At 47.3% G+C, this 22816-nt stretch overlaps 10 protein-coding genes across 10 annotated transcripts; 6 read left to right on the top strand and 4 right to left on the bottom strand.

The window, feature by feature from the left end:
• Window positions 1–457: 457 nt before the first annotated feature.
• On the top strand, window positions 458–1197 carry F9C07_5029 (uncharacterized protein; the record flags this gene model as incomplete). Its single annotated transcript, XM_071511297.1, is given in 4 exon segments — window positions 458–491; window positions 510–781; window positions 936–962; window positions 1105–1197. 4 exon segments carry the CDS (start codon window positions 458–460, stop codon window positions 1195–1197), a joined length of 426 nt encoding a protein of 141 aa, XP_071365042.1.
• A 682-nt stretch (window positions 1198–1879) lies between these two features.
• F9C07_1410641 (tyrosine phosphatase family protein) lies at window positions 1880–3191 on the bottom strand. Its single transcript, XM_041290932.2, has 4 exons — window positions 2981–3191; window positions 2729–2897; window positions 2481–2676; window positions 1880–2428 (listed from the first exon to the last, which is right to left on the bottom strand). Exons 1-4 carry the CDS (start codon window positions 3048–3050, stop codon window positions 2189–2191), a joined length of 675 nt encoding a protein of 224 aa, XP_041144634.1. The 5' UTR covers window positions 3051–3191; the 3' UTR covers window positions 1880–2188.
• Window positions 3192–3827: 636 nt separating this feature from the next.
• F9C07_1410639 (tatD-related DNase) lies at window positions 3828–5932 on the bottom strand. Its single transcript, XM_071508080.1, has 6 exons — window positions 5502–5932; window positions 5269–5405; window positions 5022–5199; window positions 4387–4877; window positions 4132–4322; window positions 3828–4069 (listed from the first exon to the last, which is right to left on the bottom strand). Exons 1-6 carry the CDS (start codon window positions 5755–5757, stop codon window positions 4018–4020), a joined length of 1305 nt encoding a protein of 434 aa, XP_071365041.1. The 5' UTR covers window positions 5758–5932; the 3' UTR covers window positions 3828–4017.
• A 459-nt stretch (window positions 5933–6391) lies between these two features.
• Window positions 6392–8055, top strand: F9C07_5026 (putative mitochondrial cytochrome b2-like protein; the record flags this gene model as incomplete). Its single annotated transcript, XM_041290926.1, has 4 exons — window positions 6392–6524; window positions 6586–7091; window positions 7145–7814; window positions 7877–8055. 4 exons carry the CDS (start codon window positions 6392–6394, stop codon window positions 8053–8055), a joined length of 1488 nt encoding a protein of 495 aa, XP_041144632.1.
• A 2769-nt stretch (window positions 8056–10824) lies between these two features.
• Window positions 10825–11732, top strand: F9C07_5025 (uncharacterized protein; the record flags this gene model as incomplete). The annotated part of the gene is made up of 3 exons (XM_041290925.1): window positions 10825–11046; window positions 11118–11206; window positions 11282–11732. 3 exons carry the CDS (start codon window positions 10825–10827, stop codon window positions 11730–11732), a joined length of 762 nt encoding a protein of 253 aa, XP_041144631.1.
• Window positions 11733–13842: 2110 nt separating this feature from the next.
• F9C07_5024 (putative epoxide hydrolase) lies at window positions 13843–14703 on the top strand (the record flags this gene model as incomplete). Its single annotated transcript, XM_041285340.1, has 1 exon — window positions 13843–14703. One exon carries the CDS (start codon window positions 13843–13845, stop codon window positions 14701–14703), a length of 861 nt encoding a protein of 286 aa, XP_041144630.1.
• Window positions 14704–14872: 169 nt separating this feature from the next.
• F9C07_5023 (putative MFS transporter) lies at window positions 14873–16670 on the bottom strand. Its single transcript, XM_071511296.1, has 5 exons — window positions 16478–16670; window positions 16070–16428; window positions 15688–16012; window positions 15343–15627; window positions 14873–15286 (listed from the first exon to the last, which is right to left on the bottom strand). Exons 1-5 carry the CDS (start codon window positions 16648–16650, stop codon window positions 15121–15123), a joined length of 1308 nt encoding a protein of 435 aa, XP_071365040.1. The 5' UTR covers window positions 16651–16670; the 3' UTR covers window positions 14873–15120.
• A 519-nt stretch (window positions 16671–17189) lies between these two features.
• On the top strand, window positions 17190–19304 carry F9C07_2242762 (2,4-dichlorophenol 6-monooxygenase; the record flags this gene model as incomplete). Its single annotated transcript, XM_041290924.1, has 3 exons — window positions 17190–17504; window positions 17569–17888; window positions 17969–19304. The coding sequence occupies 3 exons, from the start codon at window positions 17190–17192 to the stop codon at window positions 19302–19304; spliced, it is 1971 nt and encodes a 656-aa protein (XP_041144628.1).
• Window positions 19305–19438: 134 nt separating this feature from the next.
• Window positions 19439–21256, bottom strand: F9C07_2230887 (FAD binding domain protein; the record flags this gene model as incomplete). The annotated part of the gene is made up of 8 exons (XM_071509872.1): window positions 19439–19553; window positions 19606–19712; window positions 19800–19989; window positions 20055–20103; window positions 20161–20216; window positions 20276–20937; window positions 20992–21144; window positions 21236–21256. The coding sequence occupies 8 exons, from the start codon at window positions 21254–21256 to the stop codon at window positions 19439–19441; spliced, it is 1353 nt and encodes a 450-aa protein (XP_071365039.1).
• Window positions 21257–21621: 365 nt separating this feature from the next.
• On the top strand, window positions 21622–22705 carry F9C07_5020 (uncharacterized protein; the record flags this gene model as incomplete). The annotated part of the gene is made up of 3 exons (XM_041290923.1): window positions 21622–21683; window positions 21741–22191; window positions 22244–22705. The coding sequence occupies 3 exons, from the start codon at window positions 21622–21624 to the stop codon at window positions 22703–22705; spliced, it is 975 nt and encodes a 324-aa protein (XP_041144626.1).
• Window positions 22706–22816: the final 111 nt, after the last annotated feature.

Here is a 22816-nt window from a genome sequence, read left to right as displayed (position 1 = left end):
GTAGGTGCTACAGGACTGCGATCCGTTGAGAATCTCAAGAACGCACTCAATTCTGGTGCAATATGGGTGGACCAGCTGCCTGAGCTCAGACTGAATATTCATGTCAGCGCCGAATCGGATTTGGGCCTTCCATTGACAATCCTTACCTCTCAAATGGGGGACGCACTATGCAATTCTCAGGTATGTCCAGAATGAAATTTGATGCGATGAGCGAATATTCATCTAACAACTTACATAGTGTTGGTTGGAACTAGGTCTTGGGGTCCTCTTTAGAAGCTGTGACCATTGGACCGAAAAAACCACTACGACTTTTCGTTTATCGTTCGGATTGCGCAGAAGGCCTGGAGGGCCCGTAACAGCCGAAATATCAAAGCGACCAGCCCTGGTCGAGTCGCTCGCCAATGCAGTTCCTCCTTTATATGCTCCAGCTTTTCATATATCTACAATTAGTATCTCGATGATATATAGTCGTGGCAATCAACCCCTGCGATGTATAACTTCATTCACAGCGCCTGAGAATAGCGGAGTCACGCCGCGCATGGAAAGACCTTATCGCGCCGACGAAGTTGTTGGACATTCCAAAGGTTCTACCCCTGGAAGTATTCTACTGGCCAACGATACCTGCCAAGTCTCAGAGTTCATATCCTTGTTCAACCTCGGATTCAGCACACTTGTGCGCGACAACCCACCCAGCATTTACAAATATCCCATACTGGAGAAGAGCAAGCTACAGTCTCTTTCTCGAATCGCTCCTTCAGTATTCAGTCTTAGATATCGCGAAGTGAGTAACCGATTATCTCCAAGTACCCGGCCATATAGATCTGACTCGGTTCATTGATAGGCCATGAATGAACGATCGCAATTGATACCCCTGATTGCCAAATCTATGTGTTCTATCCTAAAGTCTACACGAAACAAATCGCTACAAGATAAAGCTGCTGCCCTTGAAGCATCACAACGCTGTCAGCTTGAGGACTTATCTACTATTCCTGATGTAATGGACCCGAAAACTATAATAATGACATCCCTCTGGTGCATTGCCCAAAAGAAACTCTATAAACCAGAAGCTTCACGAAGGCTAAGCTCATTATGGCCTATGTCTAGGCCATGCAGCGAAACGCTGCGTCAGATAAACACCGTAACCAAGGAAAACATCGAAGAGAATGTCCAATTTCACGACGACTGGGACATCAATGAAACAGAAACATCAGACTGCTATCTAGGCACCAACGGAGATATTGAATCATACAGACCAGATGAAACAAGCATTTTATTGTCTCAGGGGGAAAATACATCGGTTTACTCTGATATAATGGAAAGCCAAAGTGACAATTTTGATTGCTTGGAGTATAGTCATACAACACCAAATACCTCCTGGGAAACCGATCACGGCAGACAATGTGTATCAACAGGCGACTCATTATACGTAGATCTGCTGAGCGAGGAAATGCTTGTGTGGGATCAATCCGATGATTACTTATCGACTTCAATGCCTATATCATGTATATCGTCTGTCTTTGAAGTAGAAGGATCTTATGGTAGAGAGAGTGATGATATGTTCTGCGATTAATTGTGAAGACATCCTAGCTTTGGTCTAGTAGTATAAGGTTTATCTTAATATATTGCACGGAGAGTCTACCCGAGCTATTACAGACTGTAGAAGATAGCCAAAATTGGAAGTTTAAGAGACGCGAGGCAAGGTAATCATTATTTACAATAATGCGTGATTTATATACTAGAAGGGAAAGAGCAAGAAAGCAACCAGCAACCCGAGGACCGTTAGCTTATGATCCACATGTTGTTAGCAACATCTGTATACCGTGGACATATCCACGTCATGCGAGTGGAGTCGTACATATGGCATTGCCCGGCTCAGGCATGGAACGGTCATGGTGAAACACACGTGGCATTAAAAATCAATAGAAAGGGCCATATGTGTGCGAAAACAAGACCAGTATCCCTTAAAGATTGAACGCCAGGGGCTGGCCGATAAGTATCAAGTGGGTGGGACATCAGATATAGCAAATATAAAGCAATTGCTCTATTAAGGCACAATAACCCTCAAAACTTGCGCTCTTTATTCCGTGTAAATGCATTGATCTTTGTGAAAATCCCGTAAATCTCTTTCTCGGGCAGCAAGTTGTCATAAGTCGTGATGATTAACAGGTTCGGGTAACTAAGATGCCTGTCAAAATGTGGAACGCAACATATAGGGCTCCGGATTCCTGTGGCTACCGGTGGGTTTCCACAGTTTGGCACCAGACTCCTTAGCCACCTGGTCGAGTTTGGTTGCATCGAACGCTTCGATAAACCTTTCATCTAGAGCTCTAGATTTTGGCCAGGAATAACTTAAATATTCGTCAAGAACATCGCGCAAGTTCCAACCTTGGACCTTTCGGAAGCAGGCCACTACGCAGCCAGTACGATGCTATAGATAATCAATTAGAGCAGATACATAACGCAAAGAATCCTACACATACCTTTCCCTTGTTGCAATGAATAAGGATCGGATGATTGGCCTTGTTAAGAAGAATTTCGAGGATACCATTGATTACATGATCAGGGGTCTTCTCTTCCGGATCCTTGTTTGCTTGAACGATAATGCGAAAGTGCGCGATCCCATTCTCACGAAGAAAACTCATATGACTCACGCTGTACGGTTCTTCGACGAGGGTGCTATGTTGCATGTTAACACATAGTCCGCGCGACGTATGGAAAAGCCACTGACATTATAGTCTTTAGACCCAGGTTCTCGAGCGCGGGAAGATTCCAAGGGCTGGGAAACGCGCTGCGATAGATTCCTTCCACCACCTCCCCAAAGTTCGGGGGTAGCTCAGAGTACATTGGCTCAGATTCTGCCAATGAACCTTTAAGGTGTGCTCTTTCTGTCACAAAACCTGACGTACGTCAGCTTGAAAGCAATGCAGAAAGTGGGTATCGCTAGAGTGAACCATTGTTGTCTTAGTAGGAAGATGCTCACCATTTTGACCGACAAGAGAACTGCTGGAGGATTTCTGCGCCAAGGGAATAACCATGGCCATGTTAGCCATGTTTATAGAGTAACACGGCAGGTCGCTGTATGCCACGGGGGCCTTCGAATATAGAAGGGGTTGATGTCCCCGGGCGCAGGAACCAGCACGCAAGGACAGTAAACAAGACCCTTTAGTGTTCCAACCAATTTCAACCGGAGGAAAGGCCTATTCCCAGCCTAGAAAGTGCTGAGAAGTCGTCCAGCTAAAAATGATGGGGTGGTCTATAAAACTTGAGAGAGACTTGAAGAAGTCTGTCTCGAGAGTTTCAGACAGACGAAAATCTTTGAGAGACAAACATTTTCACGAGTTTATAGTCGATAGAGCTGTTAGGCTAGGACGAGCAAGGAATAAGGGAATTTTTGAGACAACAATCCAACAGTCTGGGGGAGTGGAGAAAGAAACAAGACTGTTGCACTTTTGCAGCTTCGGGGCGGTGAGCTGATGCAAAAAAGGAGCAGAAAAGTTGCACTTGTAGACCTTCGCCGTCAAAAGTCCACTACCAGGAAGCGACCGGCTTTTAAAAAAAAAGGAACAAATGGTCCCCAGTTCTGCAAAAATAATAATAATGGGCGACTGATTTATTGATGGACAAAGCGGTATGACCATACACTTCCGTGACCGGAAGCTTTAAGAACAAAGAGCGACCGCAGGGTCTCTTGCTGTACTCTTAATTCCGAAGCAACGCCGCGAAGTAGAGTGGTCATTAGTCTAAGTTTTTCTTTTCGCTTGTTTCGTGCTCAATAGGCGGCTCCAGGTCCAGTTGCAGCCCTGAAAGCCCTCTCGAACCATGGTTGGGACCTTGGGCCTTTTCGGGGAGATCCGGGGATCCGTAAAGTAACGACAAATTCCAGACTCATCTATCTATCATGATCATCACAGCAAAGCAAGCATTGTTAGACCCGAAGTCCGGGTCTATCAGGCTATCAAAAAAAGTTCAAAGTCAAGTTTGAATAGAGCACTGTCATTGGAAAAGATAAGGACCGAGCTACGATGTTCCTTCGCCAAGCCCAAACATCCTAACTGAGTTGTTCCAGGCACTAGAACGCGCGGTATTAGCAATCTATAAATGGGAGGCCATCTGATTCGGGGAAATACTCACGCTTCGCAAACTTCCTCAACAGTGATACCCTTCACCATCGCAATGACGTGAGCGACATGGGCGATAGCAATAGGCTCGTTGCGACCCTTAACCATACAACCCTTTTGCCATTTCTCCTTTTTGACAGCCTTTGGTAGCGTCGGTGCACCTTCTAGATATTTGGAGGATGCATGAGACGGGCGGATTTCGCACTATAAAATAGCAGCGTTAACAATGAAGTCCAGACAAATAGTAGGAAACAAGCTATTTGCTTACCCACGGGCCATCCGTTTCTATTTGAAGTCGTTCCAGAGGTAAAGCCTTCACCACCTCCAGGTTCTCCTCCGTCTTTAAACTGCAACCGTTGACGCCAACATCTAAACCGAGGGCCACCATGCGTTTCATCTCCTCCATAGTCCCGGTAAAACTGTGAACGAGACCCTTCTTAGGAAGTTTCTCGAGCCTGGGTGCCAGTAACCGCTCAAAGTCCTCGCTAGCAGCTCGGGAATGGAGGAAGAGAGGTAGTTGTATCTCTACCGCGAGATCCAACTGAGCTTCGAAATACTTCAATTGAGGTTCTTTTGCGCTTAGGAACAACCGATCATAATCGAGACCTATTTCACCGAACGCAACTGCGTATCCAGATTTCTTTGACTCTAGTGCAAGGGATCTCAGTTCGTCAAGCATTTTCGACGGACCACCCGAAAATTCATCGAAGAGCTTCGCCTGACAGGGATGAACACCGACTGTGGCATAGCAAAATCCAGCTATTCAAGGACTTGTCAGTTTAAACCAAGCATCATTGAAATTGGATGGGCTGTAAAAGTTGAGGAGGGGAGGAAAAGAGAAAGAAAGAAAAAGGGAGCCGGGAGAAGGAGGAAAAAAAGGATATAGAAAGCAGTATTACATACGATAATTCTGGGCAATTTCGATAGCACGCCGGGACTCTTCCACATCAGAACCTGTAACCATGAACTTTTCGCAGCCTACTTCGCGAGCACGCTGGATGATGTCGTCCAAGTCACTTTCATGAACCTGTTTTCCGTGGTACTCTCCCCTGAAAACAGGATCACTAAAATTGATCCCAATCTGGTTATACGAAGGTTTCCCCTTATCAGCTACCCATACAATGATATATGAAAGACCAAGAAAACTCACGTCGACATATCTTAAGGGTTTACTGGTGTCACCCATCTTGGCTGCAGGTAAATATTTGGTTGAGCCTGTAGAGAATGCTTTTCTGCTGAGAATAGAACAGCGAGAAGATTGTGACAGAAAATGTTTACTGTAAAGTACTGCGTCTCAGGTGAGTTATAGGTACAGAAACCGACAATCTACCCAGCCCTGACTGAGGCAGAACACTTGTAGATATTGGGCAGTGTGAAACATACCTCCACTATGCTGCTGGCCAAAACGAGGCAAGGAAAAAGCGGCGCAGGTTCCTTTGGATCTTACACAACTCGAAATAGGTGTATTACTATTCCCAAGTATCCTGGAAAAGTTTTCTACGCCAAACGCCACACGCATCTGAAAACAACGATACCTTTTCCCCGTTGCCTTCACAGCTTCTTTATTGAAAGCGTCCCCGTACCTATCGATATCCGCGAGACAATTTCGGTGCTGGACCTCTTGGCAACAGCCCGTCATCAGCCACACATATGCTGCGCCTCAGTGGCTAGTGACTGTGCTGAGTCATTTGGTCACAACGCGGAGAAGTGTCCGAATCAATGACTGATCTCGGTGCTCCTCCGATTCTCTCGTTAATTCATTGTTCCTCATTGGATTACGTTACCTTTCTTTGTTAGTTACTATTACAGGGAATATGAAAATACCAACTCATTGCGATGTGTTGTCTTCATAGGAGACTGACAGCGCAAATTCCTATGCCATTTGTACATGTTTGGGCTACAATGGAGCTTTTCTGCGCCAGTATACATCCACGAAGCTGTATTGCGTGCTGAGAAGGTCGGGTTCTTCTAACCCGGGCGTTCGGGACGATGGCCGTTGTGGAGCCTTTCAATTGTTACGTTCTCCGCATTTCTGCGATGGATCTGCGGAGGTGCTCTGTTACCGCTGATTCTACGCCATCGATAACAATGCAATTTAATCTCTACTTCGGCATTTCCCCGTTTTATCGAGGCTCCAACTCTATATACTTATATGCGAGCACTGCGCCAAGGTGGCTTCTATCATCTCATCATTAAATCACCTTTTTTCTGCCATTGTGAAGAATCGAATCGTCGGCATTCATTAGTAGTTCAACCTACACATTCTTTCTAAAATGGTAGACAAGAAACTTCTGTCTGTCCGGCAAATCTCAGAGCACAATGCAGTGCGAGATTGTTGGATCGTTGTCGACAATCAGGTGTGGGATGTGACAGAATTCTTGGAAGAACATCCTGGAGGATCTTCGAGTGAGGCATACATCCATACTCAAACGCTACAGATATTGACACAGCCGCTTTAATTATGCAGTTATCCTGAAATATGCAGGTCGCGATGCCACCAAGGCCTATTCGGAAGTCCATGCTCCAAGCGTTCTGTCAGCGAACTTGTCCCAAGAAAAACATATGGGTGTGCTGGACGAGTCCACGATCGATGATGAATGGGTCAAGCAGCCACCTACTGAGAACCCCAAAGTAGTCCTTGACCATGAGAAGCCGCCATTACATACCTTGATCAATTCGCACGATTTTGAGCTCGTGGCGTCAAAGACTGCCAGTAAGAAAACATGGGCGTTTTACTCCAGCGCTGCAACGGATCTTATTACCCGGGACGCCAATAAGTCTTGCTTCGACCGAATCTGGTTTCGGCCAAGGGTGCTGAAGAATGTGCGATCTGTAGATACGAAGACTAAAATTCTCGGAATCGACAGTAGCTTGCCATTATTCGTGAGTCCTGCAGCAATGGCGAAGCTCATTCATCCCGATGGCGAGTGTGCTATTGCTAGAGCTTGTGGAAACCACGGAATTATGCAGGGAGTGAGCTCAGAGAACTTTTCTATTCATTATTTGCCGTCTAATAAGTTTATCAGATCTCCAATAACTCCTCGTACACAATGGAAGAACTTAGAGACACCGCACCTTCGGCGAGCTTCTTTTTCCAATTATATGTCAACCGAGATCGTGAAAAATCAGCCGCGCTTCTCCGTCAATGCTCAGCAAATCCTAACGTGAAGGCCATCTTCGTGACGGTTGATGCAGCTTGGCCGGGTAAAAGAGAAGCAGACGAACGTGTCAAGGCTGATGAAGGCTTATCCGTACCGATGGCCCCATCGAAAGCAAAGAACGACAACAAGGGAGGTGGGCTGGGACGTGTGATGGCCGGTTTCATCGACCCTGGATTGACCTGGGAGGACTTGGTGTGGGTACGACAGCATACGCATCTTCCTGTTTGTCTAAAAGGCGTGATGTCTGCAGACGATGCCATGTTGGCCATGGAAGCCGGCCTCGACGGTATTCTACTTAGCAACCATGGGGGGCGGAACCTTGACACTAGCCCTCCATCGATCATTACACTTCTCGAACTACAGAAGCGCTGTCCTGAAATTTTTGACAAGATGGAGATATACGTGGATAGTGGAATCAGACGCGGGACCGACATCTTGAAAGCTATCTGCTTAGGCGCGACTGCAGTGGGCATGGGGCGCAGTATGCTATTCGCTACTAACTATGGCCAGGAGGGTGTCGAGCACCTGATAGATAGTAAGTGACGAGTCTCTTCCCCTTTACACTTCGTTTTTTATTCGTTGCTTACCATACCTCAGTCATGAAAGACGAGTTAGAAACAGCTATGCGCAACATCGGAATTACCACACTAGACGAAGCTGGTCCACATCTAGTCCACACGGCTGACATTGACCATCTGGTTCCCGAATCCCGTCAGCACCCATATGCACGAAAAGTTGCCAAAGGGCGACGTTCGTTGCACCTCTCCAAGCTCTGAACAGCTGTGAAATACTCACAGAGCTGCATAGACCCACTAAAAAAAATATGAAAAGCTTATTTTCGAGTGCTTTGATCAGCGAGGGGTACACGATTGTTGGATTAGATACCTAGTCACGCTCATGCATTGGTCTCCTGTTGGCCTATGATATTCGCTTGATTGCGGTCTGTAGGTTTTATATGATGCAGATATACCCAAGCGGTCCGTGGGTTAGTGTAGATTATGGCTATCAAGATCATTAAAGTGTAATCGTAGTCGGAGTTTCAATAATTCAGCGGTGACATATCGAAAGCATGCGCGGGATGCTAAATACGACACGAGGTACTACTAATATGCGCTATACATGTGCTTATCTTGTACCCGGTTGAGCCCCCAATCAGAGGCATTAAAGGCGCAAGGAATAATGTGAGAGAGTGGACGATCTTGTCAGGTAGGAAGATGAGATATTGATTATCAAGTTTATATTGACCACATCACCGACGACCCAAAACGGAAGGTTACATACATACTGAGTACAGGGAGGGTGACTGGGATGTGTATCGTCATCGTGATTTGATGAGGTGAGGACCAGAGTCGGGTAAACAAAAATACAGAGGCAAATAAAAAGAAAAAAATACAAAAAAAAATAAAAATAAAAATAAAAATTGGGTTAGACTTCAGAAAACCAATTACTTCATGCAATCAACAAATTACGGGGCATTGAATTTCGTGTTCTCGTGACTCTCCCCCCAATGGGATGGCATGCAAAACAGGGGTCGATCATTCCCTATGCTACAGAGCATCTTTAATCCCAGCCCCTAAAATACTGCGTATGTTTAATCCTACTCCCTACGATACTGCGAATTACTGCGTACCTTCGATCCTGCCCCGATGTTTCCACCCGTTTTCTCCTCAACGCGGTATCTTGAATCCCAGTCTATGCTTTACACAGTACCTTTGGTCATGTCCCCATAATAATCGTGTCCTTTAGACTAATTCTCGAATGAAAAAGCCTCCCGGAAGATGCGGCCAACTCCGATCGACAACACCCCACTTCACCGCCTCTCGGACTGAGTCTCAACAGTTGAGAGGAACAATGCGGGATCAGAAATTAAGATGGACTGTTGTGAATCATGTGGACGACGGGATTCATTTACTCTTCCTGTAAAGGGTAAGAATCCTCCCAACTCGGTAATATTATGGAAGCTTCGTCATTGATCCGTCCGCCTATCATTCGGGAAACAATCATACTAATTGTAATTTACGTATTGACGGTACTGACTTTCCCCGCGGTATTTGTTCCTCAAGAATCAATTGCGTCACTGACTCGACAGAGCGGAGGGTGAGACGGAGATGCAGGACATACTGCATACTACATGAGATAGGTAGACATGGATAGCATCCAATGTTGTGCCGTCCTATTATAAGGCTGCTATTACTAGTATTACCACTTTCGTTTGTCCGCTTACGCTTTCTCTGTGTCATATTATGGTTGAGGACTCTTCCACGTCGTCGACTCATGAGTTCACCACTATTTGTAGCACCAACTGGCGTGCCTCGCGAGGGCAAGGCAACAGTTTTAGTAGTAGTGCCGTGTAGTCCCACAGTTGGAATATCGTAACAACTAGTACATACCTACCGGTGGAGTTAAGGTGGTGACATGGAGTTTTCTGTTTTGAACAGAGAGAGGCAGTGATTGGGTTGGTTCTATACACCACACTACACCCCTCCGATGTGTTCCAAAGTCAGTTAGAAATAGTTTTAATAATTCAAAACAAATGATTGAAAGCACGAGGGAAGAGAGGGGAAAAACTCAAGGCACACCAGCGTATCAAGCTTCGATGCACCAGAGTTGACCAATGTTTAATGGCGACGGGTTCCGGGATGGGCAAAGCGTTTTCGTGATCATCAACTGACCTTCCCCCGGTGTAGCGAGTCGTAGTCATAGAAATTCCTGGATTGCCTGATCGATTGGCTGTTTTACCACCCGTAGCGCCGGGGAATATGCATGCTTGTACATCCGAATCCTTGAGGTCCACGGATGTGTTGAGTGTACCCCATACTTTGACTCTTATCCTGCTGAAGACCTGATAGTATGGAATGTATGGAACCAACCATGATTACTTTTTCCCTTTTCTAATTTTTTTTTTTTTTTTCGCATCTTACCCCACCTCTACCCTCCTTTTTATTTAATTTATCTTTTCTCTGTTATGAGACAGTTGTTTAAGCGAGAAGATCTGCTTGACTGCGACGAGTACGCAGTAGATCTGGATACTATTGGAGAAATAAGAAGAACTAGTCTGTTGTGTTTCGTTAATTACATCAATACATACCCATTTTTTCGGCCGCCCAGACGACACCATCGATCGATCCATTTAGTCGGGGAATTTAGTGGGTTGCTACTATTAGCAACCCGCCGACTTGGCCAGACCGCCCCGGTCTGCGTCGAGAGTCCACCGGAAGGGTGAAAGTGGATAGCTCACTCTTCCCCCCCAACGGTTCCTGCAAACATCCAGAAGTACAAGTACTGAGCTCTCCTCGACTGCATCCCTTTCCTTCCTGCCCTCCAGTCCCCGCACATTTATTCAATACTTTTGGATTCCTCCATTTTTTCTTACTGAATCGTCTTACGTATATTTTCTACGTTTTATATTTTCATACTCTATAATTCACTTTATCTACTCTAATAGTATCAAATACCATAACCCTTCCGGATAACACAGTTTTAAGGACCTTTGCCTTCTTCTTTTCGTGAACATAACACCCACCAACCACGCTACTATTTTCCCAATGGCAGCTCCTCGCTCTACTTCTTTGCGCGCCCTTCGCGTGCTCTCTCAACAGCATGCTGCTACACCCTGCCTCCGCCGGGGCCTGCACATCACCGGGGTCAATTCTGCACAGCCTGTCAACGTTTCGGATCGTACGTCTTTGTACGCGACTCGCAGCTTGGCAGACCTCCAGAGAGAGTGCTCCCAGAGGAAACTGGGAGCCAGCGGCAGCCAGAATGAGGTATGTATCACTCTGATGTTTCGAGCATTGCTTCCCATTGAACCCGAACTAACCGCTTCACCTCCATACAGCTCGTTGAGCGCCTTGCCAACCATGACTTTCTTCAATCCCGTGCTTTCAGCATTGCCATGAGAAGAATCAATGGCAGCTCTGCAGCAGAGTAAGTGCTTTACCTCGAGCTGCCCTCTTTACCTCGGTACAAAGGGCACAAGGCTGACATCACTTCCCACTATAGTAAATCTGTTTCCACCCGCCAATTCAACACATCTCGCGCCTCGAAGGCCGTCAATGACTCATCCACTGTGGATTTTGCATACCTACCGTCCATGGACGAGATTGATGCCCCTACTCGCCCCGCCGATACTCGCATTCCGATCCTTTCCGATGTCTACACCAACTACAACTCGAGCCAGCCCTCGAACCCTCCCATGAAGCCCCAGGTACACACTGTGTCCGGGGGCGGGGCCGATATCGCAGTCAGCCCCATGGCCGAAGTTGTTGACAACACCTCGGTGGATATCGACCCATTCTCGCTAACCGAGGCGGTTGGAAAATCCCGCTTCGGCGAAGAGGTCTGGAAGTCCCAGAACGGCTCCAAGGAACCCGGTGTTGTAAAGGAGCTGTGGACCGGATTCTTGGAAGACATTTTAGGTCCCAAGCAGCAGAGTTACCAGAAGCAGCACTGATTTGACTCGCGTTGTTTGTCTTGTTCTACTTTAGCGATAATTGGTTTCCACTGAAAGTGGTCTTTGTATTTCCTTATACTTATTCTATCATCATGATGCTCAATGATGCTATCCATTCACAATTTGATGACATTTATTGATTCAATACATCTAAATATACATCGTAAAGCTACTGTAGTGAGCACTCTCCCCTGATTCCGACCAAAAGAACTTCAGATTCGAGAATAGGAAAAGAGTCATACCACCTCAAAGTTGAATGACGTCGATCATCCACTAGGCAACCAGCCAATCAGTCACTCCGTACCACCGAGTCTAAAGGGACAAAATAACCCTAATAACCTAGGTAAGCACAAGGCATGCTTCTTCGGCATTCGGGAAAGACTCAAAAAACCATTGATTATGATTATGATTATGATGATCGGAAATATGGGGTATTACTCAATGGGGGATAAACAATTAAGGTTCTCCGATCTCTTCCGATGCCTGAAGAGTCCTTATCCAAGATCCCCATAGATCATCACATGCGGCATGTGAACCGGGGATTTATTGTAGATTCTGAAACTTGGGTCCACGGTCTATGTGGTACTCTTGCTGGTGTTTTTCATACCATACTGATTACTTGTTTTCGACTTTCAATTGTGCAAATAGTAAAGGTGGTATAGACAAATGAGGCAAGCTCTTAATTTACAGTAAGTCAAAAGTACCGTAGATCCTTTTCTGCCGTTTTGATCAGATTAGATCCGGAAATGAGTCATAGTTGAACTAATTCGGTGCTTGACAGCAAGACTTACCTAACATTTGCTGTGCTTTAGGGTTTACCTATTTGACAGATTCGGTGGTCAATGGGGCTTGCGAGGTTGATTGAGTATGCAATGTAGTTACAAGTGGAACGAAAATTTATTTGGGTATGTTAAGGCATTGTTAGCAGGACGTCTTCTTGTGGCTTAACATACAATACAAATATACGGTTCTGTTTGAACCATGGAACTTACATTCTAATCCTATATTTACTTATGGCATCGAGTAGGGCTTGTACTCACTCCACGATTCGACGACATAATACAACGGTATGTTCTCAGGCTGTGGATTCTATAATTCCTATCTCATGGCACTTCTCAATAGGTAGGTCTGAATGATCTCTTACTGTATTATGCCCTAATGGACTGAAGTAATATCTTAAATCCTGGATAGAACCCGCTGATTGGCCACATATTGGGTAGCGTTTTAAAGTTGCGTGCATGCTAGTAGTGAGTATACGGAGTAGACTTGAAATGTTCTGCTACGGGGTGCCGCCGCTTTTGTGAGGGCAGCACGTGAGCATTTCCTGTGCCTTCCGGGACACTCACTTATCAATCCTTGAGCACGCACCGGCTGCTCCGGTCGCTCCCGCATTGGTCTTGCCGGCAGTCATGTTCCACGTGACTAGCACCAGTCTCTAAACTATGTACTGTACGAGCTAGCGCAACGCCTAGGTCATAGGTTGTGCCGGCAGAAAACCATTACACCTTAAACCGGCAAAATATCAAGCGGTGTGTACGCCCAGAATTGTGCCGGCAGAAATTTAATCGCATGCAAGTTTCCTGACTCTTTTTCTTCCCGCACATTATCACCCTGGCTATGTTTTCTGTCTATCCCACCGGAGAGTCCGTGATAGGCGTTGCTGCATTCGTGGCAACTTGGGAAAGTGAGGGAGGGGGGCAATTGACAGCAGAAATACAGTGGGTTTTGACCACGCAGCAGGTTTTCAATGCGACATCGGCAACGCCAACAAAGTCAGTGCCATAGTCCGCAACAGGTCTACGGTAGTGGAAGCTATGAAGACTTAGCTTATACTGGCGCGCTCCCGATGTTGCTTAGTGTCGAGTCGAGCCAATCCGGCTTCCCTGGGTTCAGGGTGGGTTGGGCGGGTACGGGTCGGGGAACCCGTACCACTGTACTTAAATCCACCGCGGGTTCATGTGGGTACACGTCTGACTTGAAATACTAATCCCTTACTTTGGATCCATCATTTGCTCGGTGACTCATTACAACATGATATTAAGCCGCTGAAGCACCCGAACCCTCATGAAAACGACTTCGTCCGACATTTGACCCAGTCGACGTCAACACCATGACAGCGAAATGGCGAGCCACACGTCTCCTCCATGGAGTCCGAGCCATAGTTGGTGGTCAAGGTCCTCCTTTAATTCTCATTCCAGGTTGGCCACAAACAGCAGAGGCATTTAGCGGTATCTTCGAGCCGCTTTCAAAACATTATCAATTTTTGGCCCTTGACCCCCCGGGCTTGGGTGATTCGGCTCCTCCCCTCAATGGCTACGATACTGCGAACGTGAGTAAAGTCATGGCCGAAGCTATTCACGATCACTTGAAAGACCGACCGTACCATTTAATTGGTCATGATGTGGGTGGATGGATTGCCTATCCTTGGGCTGCTCAATTTCAATCAAGGATCAAATCGCTCAGTATCCTGGACGCGTCAGTGCCGGGTTTCCTACCTCAGCTTCAGTTTCCGTTGCCTCACCCGACCAACATGCGTCTTTGGCAATTCTCCTTCAACGCGCTTCCTGAGTTACCGGAAATTCTGACTCGCGGTCGTGAGCGGGAGCTACTGACCTGGTTCTTTAAATTGAAGACGGTTCATGCCGATGCCTTCTCCAAAGATCATTTTGAACGCTATATCCAAGCCTATTCAAGACCAGGAGCGATGAGTCGGGGGTTCGAGTATTATCGAGCATTTGGAACCAGTGCGAAACAGAACCTGGAATTTGCAAAGACACCGCTCGATATTCCTGTCTTAGCTTTAGGGGGGGCCAGCTCCGTCGGTTCGGATATGATTCATTTGGTCCGAAACTTCGCAACCAACGTTTCCGGGGGCGCGATTCATGATTGTGGGCACTTCCTCCCCGAAGAGCAACCATCTGCCGTCGCGCGCAGACTGCTGGAGTTCTTGGATGCAAACCAAAGCGAGTGATATTGGTTTGGACGCACCTTCCAACGTATATTCATTTGCTCTAGATATCCAAAGATCTCGAAGTGGTTATACAAAAGCTGTCCGCGCAATACATATCTGTAGTAGATTGTCAATTAGGATTTAATCATGACTCATTCACTCTAGTCTCTTTCAGCAGTTGGGGGCAGCTCTATGATTCATTGGATTATCTAGCGTTCTCCCGAGCGATTGTCTATATGTGATTCTATTTCACTTCTTGACCGAGAATGGTCCCTAATTCCTCTCATCTTCCACCATTACTCCATGGTCGCGCGAAGGCCTGTGCAACTCCTGGTCCGGGTCAGGGGTATCATCCTCCAGCTCAACATGCTGGAATTTGTCCAAGCTGGGCCTTGTTCTGTGCATAAATTCGACGAATGTAGCGGTTCGTCACAAGATTCAGTATTTCCATGTTCCGTGAGCCGCAGCCAGGACATTACGAGAAATCAAGAGCAACACGAAGCCGATAAACATGGTCGCAATGGCAAATACTTGCAAGCCCATAAAGGTTGAATTATGCTGCCTTCCCAGAATAGCTCCCATGATCGGCAAACCAGTAAGAGTACTGCTTGATATCAGTACAGTGAATAGAGAAAATGTGGGGGGCAACGAAGAACCTACGAGATAGCTATAACACCCTGATAAGTACCTATCTGTCTCCCCAAAGTCTCTAGGCTGCCGGACTTCGCACAACATGGCATCATGATGCTAACGAAGGCGCCGCTGAAAAAGCCGTAAACCACAGCAAAAACGATGAGGCCGGCATTGGAAGAATGATAATCGAAAGGCAGCCATAAACAGAGGATAGCAATGCAGCTGAAGAAGGCGGACGCGACTATGATGTTAAAGTATCCCACCTTGTCTCCGATGTGTCCGGGGATAATTCGTCCGAAAAGTGAAGCAGCACTGGGGCCCCCCAGGTCAGCTCCGCTAGAGGGACAACAAGATTGAACAAACAAAACTTACTTCACGATCGCAAGAAGGTAGAGGGCCAGCGAATCCGACATTCCCGACAATTGGGCCATGCTCGGAAGATAATCGAAGGGCGCCCATAGTCCCCACATCACAAAATATGAGCCGAGGGCATAGAAAGCAAAGCCTCGGTTTTTGAACAGCTTGAAATCAATCCATGTCGTTTCTGGGTCCCATTTCTTAGGAGGTAGGCGCGCACTGAGAAGAAAGAAGGCACCAACTAAAGCGATACCAATAAATAGTGCCGTGTAGCGTACCATGCCATTGAATCCTACGTCTTCCATAACCAGTCGTAGAAAGAATGGGAATATTACGCCTCCTGGTCACAAATCAATCAGCACGTCCTCGACCCTGATAGGATAGTTATGCTCCTCACCAATACTACTGCCCGCAACAGTAATTCCCAGAGCAAGGCCTCGCTGCTTGACGAACCACTGGCTCACGCAGACCAGGGAGGTGGTGAAAATACCTCCAGCCCCGAGTCCATAACCGATTCCCTGTGCCAAGATGATCTGATAGTACTCAGTGCTAAGACTCGTCATGCACAGTGAGAAGAGGCAAAGGAAGGTACATGGGAGCATGACCGGACGCGGTCCGTAGGCATCTACAATGCGGCCGAATAGGGAACCGGGAGCCCATATGAGAGCGAGCTGGATTGTAAAGATCCATGAGATATCCGAAGAGCTGTAGTCCTTTAAGAGAGTCTCTTGATAGGTGGTTTGGAAGATACCAATGCTGTCCAGGTCAGTAAAAGGACCGGATCATACAGTAGGGAGGACTCAACGCGTTCAAGAAGCCCAAGGTAGCGAACAGACCTAGGGAACCGCCAGCGCAACATAGCCAACCTCGAACGCCGCCTTCCGGTGGGAGATCTGAGTCCAGAGCAGGGCTCTCGGAGACCACAGGGGGTTCTATAGCCTTCTCTTCATCCTGTTGGGTGCTGGTGGAGTCGGGCATTCTGGTGACTGTGCTTCACGGTCTACAGTGACGAGGCGGCGGGGAACAAACATAAGTCCAGCTCGCCGGTTATAAGCAGAATACTAAATGACTAATAGCACCATAGCTATGAGCCTATCGGGGGATAGTGGCCACATACTCGTCAGAAGTCACTAGTGTAGTGCACTAGGCATTCTCTTGTAAGAGTATGGAGGGGTCGCGACATCTTCCTGCTCATATGGAAAGACTAAGTCCGTCCAACCCGAAGGAGGTAGTGATCAACGTACTAATTTCGTTCAACTGTAACCCTAAAGACGTCCAATCGGAGCCGGCCAAAATTGGTACCCTTTTGGGATAGATTCCATCTTCTCCTTGTAGAGGTAGTAAGCATACTAGAAAGCCACACGAGCATCAGCTATGCGGCTATGCCCACTTAATCTTAGTGCAGGTTCTAGTGCTATTGGGCGTGAATTCTAGAGGTATAGATAGAGATATCAATCTGTGAATGGTTCTGTATACTACATCCTTCGTTCCACACTCTACTCCAAAATCACTCCACAATGGGCTCCATCCAGGTAGACGACACAATTCAATTTTCCCCAGGCCCTCTCATAGTAGGGGCGGGCCCGGTTGGTATGTTGACAGCTCTTAGGCTGGCACAGCTGGGGGTACCATGCACGTTATGCGAAATGAATACCGAGACGACACGCTGGCCCAAGATGGACCACAACAGCTGCCATACCATGGAGATTTTGCGCATAATGGGGCTGGTTGAGGAATATCGACAACAACCTGGGGCTGTACCACAGCATAGCGATTGGGATACCATTTTTTTCAACACTTGCGGGGTGAACAAGAAGCTTGTTAGTCGATGGGTATGTCCTGTTATATTCGAAGGAGAAAACTCTTTGGGGCGTAGTCTTTAACATCTTCTGCTAGCATATCCCAAGCAACAACGAATATCGCGCCAAGATTCATGCAAATAACGATGGCTCACAGCCTGCCGAGCCTGGTCAGCGTTGCTCGCAGATAGTGCTGGAAGCATTCTTGAAGAAAAAATGCCTCGCCGAACCCCTGATTGCGACTCACTTTGGTTACAAATTTGTATCGCTTGGGGAAGACAACGAGGGCGTCACTGCTACTTTCAGAGATATGGACAATCATGAAAAGATGATTAGAACCCCTTACTTGGTCGGCGCAGATGGTGCCCAAAGTAAAGTAAGGAAAAGCGTCGGGATTCAACTGAAGGGAAGACCTCTGTGAGTGTTCCATCCCCCCCCCCCCGGTCAGTCAAAGGTCAACACCAGCTAACATGGCGGCGATTTTTATCTCTACTTAGGCCAGCTGCCTTTTTCATGGTCCACTTCCGGTCCAAAGAACTCACCAAGCTCTCCCCATTCGGCAAGTGGTGGCACGCCTTTGGCCTCCACGGCGGCTTTATGATTGACCAAGACGACGTTGACACTTATACCTGTCACGAACCTTGTTCTGCTGATGCCGCCGCCATCAGAGAGCTCCAAGAACATCCTGAGGAAATCCCTTATCGTGTCCTTGGCAGTCTCGGCAAGCCTTACAAATTTAAAATCGACGAAATCATGTTGGCGAATGCATGGCGTCCGAACTTTGGTCTTGCAGATTCCTATGTGAGTCGTGATGGACATGGCCGTGTGTTCCTCTGCGGTGACGCTGCTCATCGGAACCCTCCCCATGGCGGCTATGGGATGAACAGCGGCGTAGAAGACGCCATCTCGCTCGCGTGGCGTCTCTCCGCTTTACACAAAGGAATTGGTGGAGGCAACCTCGTTACTTCCTATACAGATGAGCGCAGACCGAACATGATGTTGCGTCTCGAACGTTGCGATGCCCATATCGGCAAATTCACTCCGATGATCGTGCGTACGATGACGGCCCCGAACACCGACATTTTCCTCGAGAAGAGCGAGGAAGGAGAGAAGGCACGAGCCGAGGTAGCAAGACACCTGGACCGCGTGGGACCTGAAAATATCGACCGTGGAGTGGAACTGGACCTGAGGTATTTGAATAGTGCAATCATTGTGAGCGACGGGACGAGGGAGCCGAGATTCGATAACATGCGCTATACGCCAAGTACAAGGCCCGGCCATAGGGCACCACATGTATTCTTGAGGGATAACCAAACAAGTATCGTGGATCTCTATGGGATAGAATGGTCATTGATGGACTTCTCGCAGGTCGAAAGTGACAATCAAACGGCCAATGGCTTCGTCAGTTTGGATAACAAAGCGACCTCCCCGGTGGCGACATTCAAAGCTGTAGCCAAGGCAATGAGGATACCGCTGACGCATGTCGAACTGGATGCCGGAGAGAAGCACGTTAAGAACGTGTGGGAAAATTACGATTATGTGTTAGTCCGTCCGGACGGATATGTCGCCTGGCGTGGAGGCAAAGAAGGGGCGAGGGATGAACATTGTGAGCTGAACGAAGGACGGATCAGAAATATCTTGAGCATTGCGCTGGGCTGGAAGACAGACCCTGGGTTTATGGAGTGGGAGAAGAAGGAGCTGAATCTAGAAATTAATCTGACAAGCATTCATGGTGTGGAAGAGGAGCTAGGGGTGGGCGAGGGCCAGGGGGATGCGTTTGTGGGATTTTTCAAGGAGGATAAGAGAAAAGTTGTGGGAAACGATCTCAATTAAAGGAGAATGTAAAGCTGATCTGTGATTCACCTTACGAAGATACATGTAGCTAGGATACTGTCAGGTTTTTGTTTTTGCGGATTTGACTGGCGAATATAAAGCTCAGCTGCCTTATTCTGGAACTTCCCTGAACCCTACATCTTCGGGGATTCCCCTTCAATGTTGGAGAATCTTCTGCCTTTAAGCGCTTTTTCAGCTTCGACTATCGCATCATATCCATATATCCATGGTTGGACAACGGGGCACGTCCTGTTGGTAATTAGAGATGAATGCCTGCTGGGCTATCGAGGGGGGCACAAACCATCGGCTAGGAAAAGCACCAGTGATTTCTTCTCTGCCGAGCTGTGATATGAATATTTCGTCTCGAGCTTCTTGGTCAGGGCCATCCTGCATGTGGAAATCATTCCGCTACAGTCGATAGCCTCCGAAGTCAGTCTATGTACCTGAGATCTATAGGACATGAAGTTAGAGCTCGACATAATCGATAGTGCCTACCTGTTTAAATGTTTCCCTGGCGATAGCCTCACTTCTCAATTTTCGAAGTTTTTCAAACTTATGCAAAGCATTCGGGAGTTGCTCCTTCTTTGTGACGGACTTTAAGATCGTCCCTAAGGCCGCGCCATCCTCCATGGACGAATTAGCGCCCTGTGCAAGATATGGAAGCATGGGATGGCAGGAATCGCCTCTGTCAGATGGTTACTTGGTGGCTCGAAATATTAGGTTTTAGAAACATAATATTGATCGACTTACATTAAGACAAAATTATTGGCTTCGTTGATCCATGATGGTAGCTCCTCTCCTGCAATTCAAACACTGTCAGTTTACTGTAATAGCAAGGGATTCTGGACTCTCCTACTATGCATAAGTTTCCACTTGTCAACTCTCTTAACGTAGCCTAGAAGCTGGGTGAGACTTGAATTGGGTTAGTCATTAATTTCGGAATGCAAAGTGGCCGGTCAAACTCTGCGTACATGGGATCCCAGCCTTCGAAGAGCAGTTTCATTTCTTCGACATTTCCAGGTTGCTTCGTGATACCTGGAGGTAGATCATCCGGTACAAGCAATACAAGATTATACATTTTACCCGACTTTAAGGAGTATCCAACCGCGTGTGATCCAGGACCAATCCAAAAATTGACTTCTGGATGGCTGACCCAGTCTCGTAAAGCTGGCTCTTTGATTTGATCCAGAGACAGAACAATTCGATATGCCAAGTCTCCTGTCGGCTTGGGCGGATCAGCAGTTCCTAGGAAGCATTCTCGAGTTCGTGACCACAAGCCATCAGCTCCAACGATTAAGTCAGCGTGGTATTCGTGCCCCGAAATAGTCGTTAGCAACGGCACTGCGGGATCAACATTTTGTACGCGTTCATTCAGATGGAACTTCACTCCCAACTGCTGAGCCCGTTCGTACAAAGCTTGTTGTAAGTCCCCTCGATGCAGATCAACGAAAGGCACGCCGTATTTCCTTCGGATCTTCTTATCAAAGTCAACCTCACGGGCCAGCACTGCCCCAGAATATCGATGTACGGTCAACTGTGTTGGTTCAGCTGCCTGATCCCACATGGTTTGAGGAAGATCCCAGGCTTTGAGAAGGCGCGAGCCATTAGGGGTGATTTGGAGGCCGGCACCAACCTAAGCAAAGGCGATGTCATTATTTGATCCTAAGTGGGTGACGAGGAAAATTACTTCTGCAAGTTCTTTTGCTGCCTCGAGGACGGTGACTGAATGGCCGGCTAATGCGCACGATATGGCAGCAGAAATCCCTGCGAGACCTGCGCCGACAATGATGATATGTAACCGGACTATTTCAACTGTCTTGAGAACACGGGCGTCAAGCGCCTTGGACAATAATTAGGGTCAGAACACGTACCATTTTTTCCACCTTCTAAACTTTTAACAAATATAGCCGCAGATAATAGATGCAACCAACAGCAGATTTCCGACGTACCATCTGAATGATTGAAAAGAATATCCCACTAATAACGCGACGAGGGGACCGGACTTCTGGCCTTAATCACGGTCAGCACCTCGCTATGGAAGCTAGTGGCTAAGATCCAAGGAGATCGGGAGAGTATGCTGAGAGGCTTCCACAATAGGCATCGAAGAGTGTCAAGTTGGTGGCCCATAAGGATCGCCCCACATCCTACCACGTTGGGAACGGGACCAGTAGGAACAGAACTGATGCTATTAGTGAAGAGCAGAATACTCGGCGAGAAAATAAATAAAAATGGTGAGTTGAAAATCCTCAGGTGTGACCTCTGATCTCTCACGTACTTGTGTTCGAAATCGTACAACTTCACTTGTCGAATTTACAAGATGGGTTTCCTTACCCCCTTTGTGCCCTACCACACATCGGCTGGCTCGAGTACTATTCGAAAGTGAGTGTAACATGTTTTCGCTATCACTCCTTGATGCTAATATCAACCGCATTGCAGATTTGGTGGCCTCCTTACTGTTGAGTTCCTGGAGCCACCCCCGGGTCGAAGTTTTATGATGCGTCAGACCTACAGGCTGGACGTGGAAGGACCTGTCTCGCCTGCGCTGCGGAAGCTCATCGATAGCCCCCAACGACCCGATGGCCCTGCGATGCACTTCCATCGGTACCAGAGCGAGTTCTTCCACGTCGAGCATGGTATCTGTGTGGCTGAGGTTGATGGCGTGTCGCGCAACCTGACTCCAGAAGACGGGGAGGTCTCTCTCCCAGCGAACCGGATCCACCGTTTCCACATCCATCCTGATTCAGGCGAATACATGACCGTGCTACTGAGTGGTTCAGATGCGGGGATTGATAACCAGCTTGATAGAGTCTTCTTCGAGAATTGGTACGGATACTGGCACGACGCACTGCTCTACGATGGGGGTCTTGATTTCATTCAAAAATTACAAGTCCGTTTGTCTTATACTTGGAATATAGAACACAACCACTAATTGATCATAGATGCTCGATGCAGGCGGGCATTATACTCCAGCACCGGCATGGATGCCCTTTCGGCTTTTCTTTGGCTACTGGGCCAGTGTGGTTATTGGCCGGTGGCTTGGGGGTCTGCTAGGCTACAAGCCATTCTTCAAAGAATATACGACGGATTGGGAGTTTGCTGTAAACAAAATGAAAAGTTCGTTCTGGACTCGGCGGTCAGTTGACGGTTTTTGGGCCGCGAAGGAGCGCTGGGATAGAGAAGCAGACCTCTCTGCTGGACCCAACCCGACCAATGCAGAGCTCCAATATCTGCTCGAGGATGTCACAGCAGCTACAAGAGCTGCTAAGTCCAAGGCTGCAGAGAAGGGCTTGAATACTAATGGATCCGTCCAAATCAGTGAGCTATCTAGAGCAGACGAGGAGACTGTTATTGGTATCTCTTCTGGGTTGAAATCGGAAATTGCTCAGGTTCGGAAGCGCTGAAGTTTAATTTAAGAGTTTTATACTGTATATGAATTGTTTTATTTCTAAAATCAAATCCTCAAGGTCGACATTTCCTTACTTCATATTCTTTCAAAAAAAAAATCATAAACT

The sequence above is a fragment of the Aspergillus flavus genome, chromosome 3, assembly GCF_009017415.1.
Source record: "Aspergillus flavus chromosome 3, complete sequence".
Taxonomy (NCBI): Eukaryota; Fungi; Ascomycota; class Eurotiomycetes; order Eurotiales; family Aspergillaceae; genus Aspergillus; species Aspergillus flavus.
This window is presented reverse-complemented; position numbering and strand designations above follow the sequence as displayed.

Bases quoted from the DNA above. Each gene is read 5' to 3' on its own strand.
- F9C07_1410641 (XM_041290932.2), bottom strand. From the start codon at position 3,050: ATGGCTAACATGGCCATGGTTATTCCCTTGGCGCAGAAATCCTCCAGC. The intron at 2,898-2,980 runs GTGAGCATCTTC...GACGTACGTCAG, and splicing joins TTCTCTTGTCGGTCAAAATG to GTTTTGTGACAGAAAGAGCA. The intron at 2,429-2,480 runs GTATGTGTAGGA...GATTATCTATAG, and splicing joins TTCATTGCAACAAGGGAAAG to CATCGTACTGGCTGCGTAGT.
- F9C07_1410639 (XM_071508080.1), bottom strand. From the start codon at position 5,757: ATGACGGGCTGTTGCCAAGAGGTCCAGCACCGAAATTGTCTCGCGGAT. The intron at 5,200-5,268 runs GTGAGTTTTCTT...TCGTATAACCAG, and splicing joins AACCCTTAAGATATGTCGAC to ATTGGGATCAATTTTAGTGA. The intron at 4,878-5,021 runs GTATGTAATACT...GTCCTTGAATAG, and splicing joins CGAAATTGCCCAGAATTATC to CTGGATTTTGCTATGCCACA.
- F9C07_5023 (XM_071511296.1), bottom strand. From the start codon at position 16,650: ATGCCCGACTCCACCAGCACCCAACAGGATGAAGAGAAGGCTATAGAA. The intron at 16,429-16,477 runs GTTGAGTCCTCC...TGACCTGGACAG, and splicing joins ACCTTGGGCTTCTTGAACGC to CATTGGTATCTTCCAAACCA. The intron at 16,013-16,069 runs GTGAGGAGCATA...ATTTGTGACCAG, and splicing joins TGTTGCGGGCAGTAGTATTG to GAGGCGTAATATTCCCATTC.